The sequence below is a fragment of the Periplaneta americana genome, chromosome 15 (assembly GCF_040183065.1).
Source record: "Periplaneta americana isolate PAMFEO1 chromosome 15, P.americana_PAMFEO1_priV1, whole genome shotgun sequence".
Taxonomy (NCBI): domain Eukaryota; kingdom Metazoa; phylum Arthropoda; class Insecta; order Blattodea; family Blattidae; genus Periplaneta; species Periplaneta americana.
In genome coordinates, this window is record NC_091131.1 from 152,878,499 (window position 1) to 152,892,130 (window position 13,632).

Consider the following 13,632-nt stretch of genomic DNA (forward strand, 5'->3'; position numbering starts at 1 on the left):
TCCTAATCACTTCGTATTGACTGGAAATATCTTTGGCAATATTGTCCAGTAGTGCTTCATAAGTTTTCCCAAAAGAAAGAGGGACATTTCCTCATCTTTACATGTGTCGCACTTCAGTTCTTGCGAAAATCTTGGCTTCAGAAAAGAATACTACAGCGTTTACTATTACTATGCTCAATAGATTAATCAGTAGGCCTATAGAAATGTTTTCACCACTGCAAGAAAAAATTGCGTAATAATTATACTTCTCAATTATTGTGACGTTCATATTTTTTTTTAAAGAGAGGGGAAAGTTACGCCTTCTTGCAAATGCTTAATTATGAATTCAAGGAAATTAAAGATAATGCAGTACCTTAATTAGTTGCAATATCTTATTTAATAACAATATTAATAATATTAGGTGAAAAGGGTAGGCTATAGTGCGTATATGTAAGATGTCAAGTTAATTTATTTCCGGAAATGTTTGGTGTATGAACTGAAGTACAGAGCAGACAGTCCCTCAGTTTATATGTAATATGTTTTAATATCAAGAATGACAGCCTTTTATTGTAATATAATTGAGGAGTAGAAGTTTGGAAATTACGTCTATTGTCCATAAAATATTGTACGAAGCATTTAATAAGCAATGGTGAGTTCTTTAAATGTCCCAAATGTCAATGTCTTTTAAGTGTTCTGCTATGAATATATAGGGCAGAACAGCGCTCCGAGCGGCGGAATTGGCATTACGAGGGAACCACTTCAGACTCGTTTTTCAAGCTCTATGCGCCAGCTTGTGTAATCTCGTAAGCAACGGGCGGATCGTTGACACAAATGCGTCGGGTCTGCGCATGTGACGTCAGAGCTGGGAATCAAGCACAACAGTCGCTTTAAAATTAGTCATGGCGACAAAGATTGCGCGAATTTTTTTAATCTATGCGAAAGAAATATGCAATAGAATGCCGGGCTGTGTTATGTATGGCACCAACAGCCACTCGAAAACGAAATGAACCAACATAAGATACTGCGGATTTCCGAAGGACAAACTAGCGAGCTCTTGGATCACTGCTTGTCGAAGGGCGGACAAGTTTAATTTATAAGACGCTAAATTACGATTTTTAAAACAAGAATGTTTATTCTAACATTACAATAACTTCATAAAAGTAAAATACTTGCTAAAGTCTTTCTCATGACAGTAGAAACATTTGAATGTACGCATTTACAAATATATTACATATTATTGATGTGGAAATTATTATTATTATTATTATTATTATTATTATTATTATTATTATTATTATTATTATTATTATTATTATTATTAAGTTATTATTACCATTACAATTATTAATATTATTACTACCACCATTACCATTATTATTATTATTATTATTATTATTATTATTATTATTATTCCAGAAATGCATCAGAGTGTTAGTTGGGAGGCCGGAGGTAAAAAGACCTTTAGGGAGGCCGAGACTTAGATAGGAGGATAATATTAAAATGAAATTGATAGTACACACTGGATTAATATTGCTTAAGATAGGGACCAATGGCGGGTTTACACGAGGGCGGCAATAAACCTCCGAGTTCCTTAAAAGTCGTAAGTATTATTATTATTATTATTATTATTATTATTATTATTATTATTATTTACGTTAATATCACTATTTTTATTGACACTTATTATGTTTCTATTTTTATTTATTATTTCTGGGTCCATAAGTTTTTCAAAATTTATGTTGGTTATGCAATAACCAGAGAAAATGACTTTTCGAATGCAACAATTAAGAATGATTTCCTATGTTTTCTTATCATTTATCTTAATGTTTTTTTTCTTTCAAATTTCACATAATTGTTTATAATGATTGTTCTTTGTGAATTGATTAGTATGCCGATCTATTGAACCCTTATTTAGGCGGCTTTTGTTAATACAAATGTATTATTATTATTATTATTATTATTATTATTATTATTATTATTATTATTATTATTATTCATTTATATTATAATATGTCTCATTGGCTAACTATCTTTTGCAAATTGGTTTCATTTCATTTATTTAGAGACACACTATTCAACCAATACGGTCCGAAATTTTAACATTTGTGTTCATTCATATTCTGAAACCAAAATCACTGTCAATATACAAAATATTACTGCCAATAATACGAATAATCATGTAAGCAAAACTTTATTGTCATGCAAAAATTTATATCAATAATGTAATGTTTCTTACTTACTTACAAATGGCTTTTAAGGAACCCGGAGGTTCATTGCCGCCCTCACATAAGCCCGCCATCGGTCCCTATTCTGTGAAAGATTAATCCAGTCTCTATCATATCCCACCTCCCTCAAATCCATTTTAATATTATCCTCCCATCTACGTCTCGGCCTCCCTAAAGGTCTTTTTCCCTCCGGTCTCCCAACTAACACTCTATATGCATTTCTGGATTCGCCCATACGTGCTGCATGCCCTGCCCATCTCAAACGTCTGGATTTAATGTTCCTAATTATGTCAGGTGAACAATACAATGCGTGCAGTTCTGCGTTGTGTAACTTTCTCCATTCTCCTGTACCTTCATCCCGCTTAGCCCCAAATATTTTCCTAAGCACCTTATTCTCAAACACCCTTAACCTATGTTCCTCTCTCAGAGTGAGAGTCCAAGTTTCACAACCATATAGAAGAACCGGTAATATAACTGTTTTATAAATTCTAACTTTCAGATTTTTTGACAGCAGACTGAATGATAAAAGCTTCTCAACCGAATAATAACACGCATTTCCCATATTTATTCTGCGTTTAATTTCCTCCCGAGTGTCATTTATATTTGTTACTGTTGCTCCAAGATATTTGAATTTTTGCACCTCTTCGAAGGATAAATCTCCGATTTTTATATTTCCATTTCGTACAATATTCTGGTCACGAGACATAATCATATTATACTTTGTCTTTTCGGGATGTACTTCCAAACCGATCGCTTTACTTGCTTCAAGTAAAATTTCCGTGTTTTCCCTAATCATTTGTGTATTTTCTCCTAACATATTCACTTCATCCGCATAGACAAGAAGCTGATGTAACCCGTTCAATTCCAAACCCTGGCCAAATCCTGAATTTTCCTAATGGCATATTCTAAAGCGAAGTTAAAAAGTAAAGGTGATAGTGCATCTCCCTGCTTTAGCCCGCAGTGAAATGGAAAAGCATCAGATAGAAACTGACCTATATGGACTCTGCTGTATGTTTCACTGAGACACATTTTAATTAATCGAACTAGTTTCTTGGGAATACCAAATTCAATAGTCGACCTGGTTGGCGAGTGTGCTTAAATGCGACAGGCTCATGTCAGTAGATTTACTGGCATGTAAAAGAACTCCTGCGGGACAAAATTCCGGCACATCCGGCGACGCTGATATAACGTCTGCAGTTGCGAGCGTCGTTAAATAAAACATAACATTTAACAAATTCAATAAGAATATCATATAATACATCCCTCTTAACCGAGTCATATGCCTTTTTAAAATCTATGAATAACTGATGTACTGTACCCTTATACTCCCATTTTTCTCCATTATCTGTCGAATACAAAAAATCTGATGAATAGTCGATCTATTACGCCTAAAACCGCACTGATGATCCCCAATAATTTCATCTACGTACGGAGTTAATCTTCTCAAAAGAATAATGGACAAAATTGTGTACGACGTCAACAAAAATGATATTCCTCGAAAATTATCACAGTTGGTTTTGTCCCCCTTCTTAAAAATAGGTACAATTATGGACTCCTTCCATTGTTCTGGTACAATTTCCTTTTCCCAAATAGCAAGTACAAGTTTATAAATTTCGCTACATAATGCACTTCCACCCTCTTGTATTAATTCTGCTGGAATTTGATCGATACCTGGAGACTGTACTTTTTCAGATTTTCTATCGCAATTTCGACTTCTGAAAGCGTGGATTCGGGTATAAATGGCTCAGCAGTTTGTATCTCAATTTCGTCCCGATCATTTCTATTTGGCGTATGTACATTTAGTAGTTGCGCAAAATAGTTTTTCCATCTGTTTAGTCCACACCTGTGGAGTAACTGTCAGCGCGTCTGGCTGCGAAACCAGGTGGCCCGAGTTCGATTCCCGGTCGGGGCAAGTTACTTGGTTGAGGTTTTTTCCGGGGTTTTCCCTCAACCCAATATGAGCAAATGCTGGATAACTTTCGGTGCTGGATCCCGGACTCATTTCACCGGCATTATCACCTTCATCTCATTCAGACGCTAAATAACCTAAGCTGTTGATAAAGCGTCGTAAAATAACCTACTAAAATAAAATAAAAAAATCCATCTGTTTAGAATTGATGGAGAGTCTGCAAGCAAGTCACCATTCTCATCCTTGATCACGTTTACCCTTGGCTGATATCCGTTCTTAAATTCCTTTATACCCTTATATAAATCTCGAATGTTTTTATTCTTACTATTTGTTTCTACCTCATTCAGTTTTTCCTTCAAGTAACCTCTCTTTTTATTCCTAAATGTACGAGTTGCTTCCCGTCTTTCATTGAAATAATTATCTCTCTTCTCCTCTACTGGATCCTGTAAGAATTTCAATTTTGCCTGTTTCCTTCTTTCTACTACCATGCAACAATCTTCATCAAACCACGGTTTCTTTTTCTTAGTTTCATAATAACCTATGCTCTGCTCAGCTGCAATTTTGATACTACCTCTGATATTTTCCCACACGCTATTAATGTTTCTAACAAGTAAAAATAATTATTTGCGTGTGCACTGATGATGTCCGTACTATATCCAAACGTACGCCATAATGAACCATTTATTGAAAATTAAACACACGCAAACACTGAAAAGTAATTGAACTCTCTATATAAGGGGTTCTTGCGCAGGATAGGGCTTATGTTAAGGCGGCAATGAACCTCCGTGTTTCTTAAAAGCCATAGAGTGTGTCGCGAAATTTTGGAATTGAAAAATAAATTTTATGCCTATAATTAATTGATTAACAAGTGATCTTACTAGTGTTAATTATATAAGATTTGTCGGGCTTACAGCTGTTTCAGTGCTTCACGCACCATCCTCGGAGCCATCCAGAAAGTGTCTTTACCACGCATTTTTTTTTATTTATAACGAAGTCTTTGATATGGTAAATTTTATTTGAGACAGACTTTACCAATGAAACGTGAACACCTGCAACAATGCTTAGTTTAATTTTTCTCTCTGGCGATAATTCGAATGGAAGTGAACGCCTTAGTAATTCGTTTACTCTTCCCACTAATAAAAACAAGAGTTTATAATCGTCAGAATATATTGGTCACTTTTAGTATAGCTATACAGTACGTGTGAGCGGGTGATAGTGCGACTATTTTATCAAAAGCGTTTTATTTAGATTTTATCATGGGCAAATTTTTAATGCGAAAAAGACAATCTTAATCAAGTTCTGGGTTAGATGACAGCAGTGCTAATTCAAATAATGTGAGCGAAATTTCCCTCCAGGGTTTATAAAAACGTACCGTACTGCATTTCGTAAATAGAGTGATTAATACTTGCAATATGGTTTTACGTACCGTGGAGATGAATATAAACAAAATCCCAAGTTCCTTATATGCGGAAATGTTTTATCAAATCAGTCGACGGTGCTGAATAAACTAAAAATACACATAGAAATGCCGTTTTCAACGTCATAATTGTGTGAATCAACATTTTCTACCATGAAAATAGTGAAATATAGACAAAGGAACAGACTTACGTGATGATTATTTACGTGTTGTCCTGTCAACCATAAGACCACGTATAAACACTTTGCAACCTACCAAGCGCAGACTTCACATTAATTTAAATAGGTGAGTTTTCAAAAAACGCTCATAAAAGTCTTTTATCGGACATCCAGCATAGATAGGTTGAAATTTTTGACACATATCTTTGTTTTTTTCCAATGCCACTCAAGTTGCTGCTTGTTTTTTTTTATTATTTTTATTGCGTATTAACATCTACCTATCTACAACACTGGATGTTCGACACTATATAGAAGTTGTTTTCAGTGCTTTTCTCTGGCGGAACGCGCTGGAACGGCGTTCGGGCACATGTTTGTTACATTTTTCATCATGGAACCGAAATATGTTTGAATAACTATGTTTTCAATATAATTTTTCTTTGAATTTCGCTTAGACCTTGACAGTCTTAATTGAACGTAAAGGAGGTTAAAAAGGACAAAATTCCAAAATTCATGTGCAGTGAACAGTAATCATTTCCCTGTCCGCTATAAAATATTCTACACAGAGTTCCATCACCTTTTTCTCCAGAAGAAAAGTACTGGTTGTTATTATTATATTATTATTAATAAAAACAAATACGTGTGTCGCGATATCGTAGGCGTTCAGTATAAAAAGTGTGTCGTCAGTCAAAAAAGTTTCGGAACCTCTGCTCTATATTAACACAAAACTGAAGTCACTGTCGATTATTAATTGAACATAATTCAGTATACCGATACGAAATCAGTTCAGTTCACCGTTATTGCCATGGCAGACTCCCTAGAAATTAACTTAGTAAACAATAATTAGAAAACGTTTTATATTCCTTTAATCTGTGACGTTCTGTTATTATAGTTCTGCATTACGTGTCCCATTAGAATCATGACAATCTAATATTTTATTATGTATTCAGTTTCATTACGCTTAAACAGCATAGGCTATAGATATAAGTATACAACATTCCAATATTTTGTATTCCTTGAAAGAAAAAAAAAGAAGATTCACAAGATTCAGTACTTTTAATAATAAAATCGTTCCAATAACTTGTTTCTAAGCAATAAAGGCTCTACTAATATTAATAGCATTTCCCCATAAAAGGTAAGATAAATATGAACATAGGCCTACCATTTTAAAGTGTTGTCGACAAAAATTCCAAGAAACGTGGCACTATTCACAGCTGTAATATAATAATTATCAAAATTAAAAGAGAGTTCAATACTTGTTCGTAATATACCAATAATTTCTTAACTGTGTCACTGTTTTTTTTTGCGGTTGTTCATTAATTCATTTTTCACCTTCAGTGCACAGAATTATTGCTGTATCGTCAGCATATTGTCATTGTTGATAATTATAATGTCCCGTAACAAATATTTATTTTCATCAACGATGCCTTCGAGTAACATAATTATGATCAGAACCGCCTCAATGTAATGCTTTACGTTATATCACTGAAGGCAAGGCTGGATCTTGATCTCAGTGTGACGTCATCTGTGCAAGTGAGAGGGGACGATACCTGTGCACCGTCTCACCAGTATTCCTCCACCATGTTGTTACCATAGCAACAGGCCTACCACGCTATGCTATTATTTGTCTATGACGCTATGTGGCATTCAGTTGTTTTTCCGATCGCAACGCTTCTGTCACGTTCTGTCATGTCCCATCTTAAAAAAAAAAAAAAAAAACAAGTATGGGGTTCATACAACGAGCTAGATACTAACTCGTTGGGTTTATATCTGCCGTGTTTCGCGGTGGCACCGCAAAGAGCGCTGTGCAACAGTTATGTTTCTATTTCGTTGCAGCGTGACGTAATTGATGTCCACCGGTCCGGTGAGATTCGGAATCGGAATACGCTGGAACTAACGGGTTGGGTTGCCAATGTGAACACAGGAAGACTTATTCGCTCTTCTATTTGACCTTTAAAATCTGATTTCTAGTGTTACAGTTCATAATTTATGTCAGATATGAAGGAAATTGGATAATTACTGACATCTTTCCTCATTTTATGTATTTTTTTTTTATAAAACGCTAATTTTCATACATTGTTTCGCAAACGTTGGTGAGCCTGCACGTACGTTACCAAATTTTGTTGTACAGTAGTTCCGGCCGCTTATTCGTGCATATCTGTCAATTTGTTTTAGCATATTTTAATTTTTCGTGTTGGCAACGCTACGACGTTACTCTCGTGACTTCTGGTCCTCTTGTGGCAGCTTCTGAATTCTGGTGCATTAGGAGGAGCTATGTATAAATGTATTACAAACAGAAGACAAAATGAAGTGTATTTGCTTGGGAGATCTTTAGTTGTTGTTGTTTTTTTTAATTATAGCGAAATTTAATATCCCTTGTTAAACAGAACCACAGCATCTGTAAAATTCGGAGAATTCGTACACGCGACTACTGTTCTTATTTGGACAGTTTATGACTACTAACTTGTTCCAGCTATACATCAAATGAAGTATGTTAATTACGTATATTCTAAAATGACAAATTATTTTAAAAATTACACCTCTGATTGACATACCACGTAAATTTTACACTAGGTGGTAGATATATAATCATTGTCAGATTAAATAATTTAATTTCTGACATTTAAGAATGATGTCAAACATAATAGATTATCTCAAAGATCCTCATTTAGTTGCAAGAATTCAAAGGTATTATGGAATTGAAGTATTGGAACCTCCAAAGTTGAAATCGACGGCTTTAACTTGTAACGTTGGAAATAATGTTAGAAACTCTGTGGACAAAGAGAGATCCGACAGAGGAATCATAAAACTAAAAAAGCATTCAGACAGTAAGTTGGTAGAAGAAAGTAATGCCCACAATTTGAATATCAACTGTGATTCAAAGAAGAGTATTAATAATAGAAATCAATGTAATGGTTATATATCGAGTGAACTTGATGAAGATGAAACATTCTCCTCGGAATCTGAACCAGAGTCAAAGGGATATGTCATCACCAATTGGATGTGGTACTATTTGTTTGTACTTGGTACAGCACTTGGGGATGAAATTTTCTATGCGTCTTTTATACCATTTTGGTTCTGGAATATTGATGGTGCAGTTGGAAGAAGAGTTGTGCTTGTATGGACTGTGATAATGTATATAGGTAACTAATTTATATATCTATTTTCTTTGGTGGTATAATAGGTAGATAATGTGACATTAATGTATTAACTGTCAATGGGCTTTATATATCTCACGCAGGCCTACGTGTAATGTAGGTGACATAATTCCAATCGTACATAGTTTTGTCATTTTAGGTCAAGGTATTAAAGATGTCGTGCGGTGGCCTCGTCCGTCATGCCCTCCAGTTGTTCGCCTACAAGTGAAATGGGCTCTGGAATATGGAATGCCATCAACACATGCGATGGTTGGTGTTTCAATTCCACTCTCCGTCATCCTGTATACAATGAATAGGTACCAGGTAAGATTAAACATATCTAGCATGCTTATTCGCTTTTGGGATCAGCTCCAGAATTAAATGGTAACGTACTACGTTGAACGTTTCCAGAACAGGCACTCGTTAATACTCAATATCTGTTGCTGCTACCATTTTCCCAATAGTCATTCACTGATACTGCACATTTGACGCCTCGTAAAATAACACAGGAACAGCAGATATTGAGTTTTCCTCCAATTAGCTAAAAATGTAATTAGTAAAAAATCATTCCATATGAAATAGGTGGGATATCTGAATTCTAAAATTGTTGTTGTTCTGTTAATTTAATTTTGATTTTTTTTTTCTAAACTTTTTCAAAAGATACATTGAATTTAGTATACATATGTAACAGGTGTGACAGATATGCTACCTCAGCATGACATGAACGCACTTAACAGAAATGTAAATTTTCTGCTAATTGCTGTACTCATTTATTCATTCATAGTTTTCTGTCCAAGGGTAGGTTTTTCACTGCAAGTTCAGCATTCGCCAATCCTTCCTATTTTCTGCCTTCCTCTTTATCTCCGCATATGATCCATAAATCTTAACGTCATCTATCATCTGATATCTTCTTTTGCCCCGAACTCTTCTCCCATTCACCATTCTTTCCAAGTACATCCTTCAGTAGGCAGTTTCTTCTCAGTCAGTGACCCACCCAAATTAAGAATATTTTAATTTTAATGTTAGACATTAAGGCCTCTGTCTTAACATAGATATCCTATAGTGGTTTCCAATAAAACAAAGCAGCACCAAACTAGAGTGTCCCCTAATTTTCTCTTCATTGTTTTACTTCTGTCTCGATAATTATTTTTAATTGCATTTCTTACAAAGTGACAATATCTTCTTCTTATTATTATTATTATTATTATTATTATTATTATTATTATTATTATTATTATTATTATTATTATTATTATTATTATTGTTGTTGTGGGGGGGGGAGAATGTATGTTTATTAATAAACAAGAATTCAGTTACATCTTCTCATAAATTGTAATGGAAGCTGCCATTTTTTACGAACTGAAACAGAACTGGAATAGTCACTTTTTTTATGAACTAGAACAATATTCCATTTCATTCCAGTCCAATTCAAACTTTGTTCACTACTGTGGTAATTTGAGGCTAAAACGATTTTATTCTACTTTTTCTTATTATGTTGTTTCTTTTTTCATAAGTAGTCATGCTAATTCCACTAATAACTTGCTTATATATATATATATATATATATATATATATATATATATACACACATACAACTCCAATAGATTCTATGAGATTCCTCACTAATATTAACAGCATCAAAATGACAATAGAAGAAAAAGCACTGATTCAATATGAAAAACTTATCAGATTACCAGGAAACAATTGGCATTCATACAGTCCTCTCTGTAGATTGAAAACTCAAAAAAGTTTCATATCCATTGTTCAAGAATTAAAACAGAAAATCAATATCCCGAATTTAAAAGAAAACTTACAAATTAAACCAAACCCTTTAACTCTATTAAATATAGAGTATAATCTAAATTTAACAGAAGAAATACTGAAATCAGAAGTAAACACTGAAATAATGGAACAATTGTCTTTAGAGACAAAACTGGCTTCATTTATACACCGACGGATGAAGGTGTGTGTTCAGAGACTATTGATAGAATAGCTGCTTTGCCGGTGCAGGTGTTACGTGCTGTCTCTTCTCACTTTATAGATCTCTTGGATATGGAACAACGAGTTTTGATGGTGAAATCATTGCAATAAGTGAATGTCTCAGGAATCTTCTATGCCACATCAATAAATTTAAAAATGCAGTTATATTGTCAGACTCCAAAGCAGCTATTCTATCAATAGTCTCTGAACACACACCTTCATCTCAAACAGCAGAAATAACTAAAATGCTCTCTCAATTAATATCACTCAATAAAAGAATTGTATTCCAATGGATACCATCCCATTGTGGAATCCTGTGAAACGAGAATGCAGATGCTTTAGCAAAGAAGGGCAGCACTGCTACTTACAGACCTGTTACTAAATCTACTTATTACTCTGTAAAAAGATTTATTAAATCTACATACTTAGACTTCAACAAACAAAATTTGATAACTCATTCCCAAGGGAAAAAATGGAACTCTCTGCATCAAAATCCACAGTTAATTCCCGATTTACCACGAAAATCGTCTGTAGCTGGATTTAGATTGGCAAGAAGCCATGATTGTTTTGCCAAACACCTGCATAGAATTGGAATATATCAGTCCCCTAACTGTCCATTGTGCAACTCAAACCAAGAAATGGATTCGGAACACCTCTTTGAAAAATATTGGAGTGCAAGAGGTCAAATGACTTTATTGTCAAACACCTGGCATTAGAAAACAACAACATATATATATATATATATATATATATATATATATATACTACTCTGTAGTAGGTTGTACTGCACCATCTCTTTCTAGTGCTCAGGTCACGAAAACATGGAGCTCTACGCCATGCCTCTATGCTCCTTTATCGCATCTAAATGAAATCCCTTTGCTAAATTGAGTGCTTAGCTTGATTATTTTTGACACTGAAACATGCCTATTCTTTGTGGATAGTTATACATATATTTACGTATGTCTAAATACTGTTTTCCAGTATTCTGTCAGCCTTGGAGTCCTGTTTGCAGTTGGTTGGTGCTCAATAATTTGCTTGAGTCGTCTTTATCTCGGAATGCATTCTGTTCTGGTGAGTAAATTTAATTAAAACAGTTGACTATTTATTTATTTATTTATTTATTCGAATGACAGATACATAGATAACTTATCTTTTACCTAAACACAACCTCGAGATTAAAACAATTAACTTAATACAACTTAAAATTAAATCTAATGAAGGAACTAAACAAAATCCTTAAAGAACTAAACAGAGGCATGAGGCTTCTCACTTCCCAGTATCTGGCACATTCAGTCAGTGATTTTAGAGCTGGGCAGCATTGGAGATGATCCCTATTCATCGCTTCATGAAGGTCACAAAGGGTACAGGTTGGATGTTGATAAATACCGAAACGGTGGAGATGTTGCGTCAAGCAATCATGACCAGTTGCAAGGCGGAAACGCACGACTGCCAATCTTCTTGGTCCGTTAGGTATTGATAGAAGGCCCCTTCTCCAGTGTTTGCCAAATATACTTTCTGCAATCTCATGGGAGTGGATGTTGTGGGCAACTTCTTTGATGTATAATTTTATTGTCTGGAAGGGTTGTTGGTTTAGGAGATGTTTGTAAAATTTTAGCACTTTTTTTTGCCAAGGCATCGGCCTGCTCATTGCCAAATAAGTTGCAGTGCCCGGGGACCCACTGTAGTACCACGATTTTGTGTTTTGCTTGTAATAGTTGTAAGGCATTTTGACAGTCTTGGATTGATGGAGACTCAGGGTCTGAGGAACCTACAGATTCTATGGCTCCTTTGGAGTCTGACAGGATGACGACATTCTTGAATTTAGTTTGATGACATATCAGTTGAGCTAAGGCTAGCCTGATAGCTTCAATATCACCATCATAAGCTGACCTATGAGTGCCTACCGCTGTATAGGAGGCAAAGATATCGCTGTATACACCGGCACCAACATTAATATCATCCTCCGATTTGAATCCATCTGTATAAACACGAAGCCACTCAGTTTCTGGATACTTGAGGTTAATTGTTTCAAGAGCCAGGGATCTTAATATATCTATTGGTGTTTCTTTTTTACAAACATCATCTTCCAAATCTACGGAGAATAAGATGGAGTTAGAAAGTATTGGATTTAAAAATTTCGGATGAGGTTCTGGAGTATTACAAATCTGATATATTTCCCTCAATTCCATGACTCTTTGTATAAATCCGTGCTGTGTTTTCAACCTTCTTTCGACATTATGATAAGATTCCCAGAATTGGTCTCCTGGAATTCTCAATAGCTTTTCGTATAGAATTAGAGCCTTAGTTGACTATTAATACTAGCATATAGTTTAATTTGTATTTCTTCATCATGGCGACTTAACATAGGCCTATTAGTTGGTTCATAGTCTCATTGTGCACTGCATCTGTACAAGTACTTAATAGGCAGCAAGTACAATAAACTTGCTTAAACTTTATTAATCCTCTTCAAATTCTCTGAAGGTAAATTGCAGTTGCACAGGTACTGTATTCAGCTCAAGACATGCAGGAGACACGAAGGAGTTTCTTCAATCTTTCCACAGTTCTGTTCATGGGATCACGACTTGTGACAGTGATTTGTCACCATATTTAAACCCCTCATTATATTTGGTAATAGAAGAGATGCTACTAAAGTCAAGCTGTTAGCCAATATTAAAGATATTAGTCTGTCTCTCTCAAAGTCCTAAATTTTTAAAGCAGTTGTCTTTCATTGGTTTAAGGGGGTCAGAGCCTTTAAAATATTTAAATATCTCTAATACTTCTAAAGTTATGGCCTAAAACGTGAGACTGTATCATTTCACTTGCCATTTAA

The 13,632-nt window shown here is 34.7% G+C and overlaps 1 protein-coding gene across 2 annotated transcripts in view; it reads left to right on the plus strand.

Moving 5' to 3' along the window:
• The first annotated feature begins 7,829 nt into the window (after positions 1 to 7,829).
• LOC138715454 (sphingosine-1-phosphate phosphatase 1-like) overlaps positions 7,830 to 13,632 on the plus strand; it is a 40,693-nt gene continuing 34,890 nt past the window's right edge. Inside the window, exons 1-3 of one of the 2 annotated variants that reach the window (XM_069848374.1) lie at positions 7,830 to 8,828; positions 8,983 to 9,146; positions 11,784 to 11,873. In XM_069848374.1, the coding sequence (XP_069704475.1) occupies positions 8,315 to 8,828; positions 8,983 to 9,146; positions 11,784 to 11,873 (768 nt within the window). In that variant the 5' untranslated portion in view covers positions 7,830 to 8,314. Of the gene's footprint in view, positions 8,829 to 8,968; positions 9,147 to 11,783; positions 11,874 to 13,632 lie in introns of both variants that reach the window. The other variant, XM_069848375.1, reaches the window with a different exon arrangement.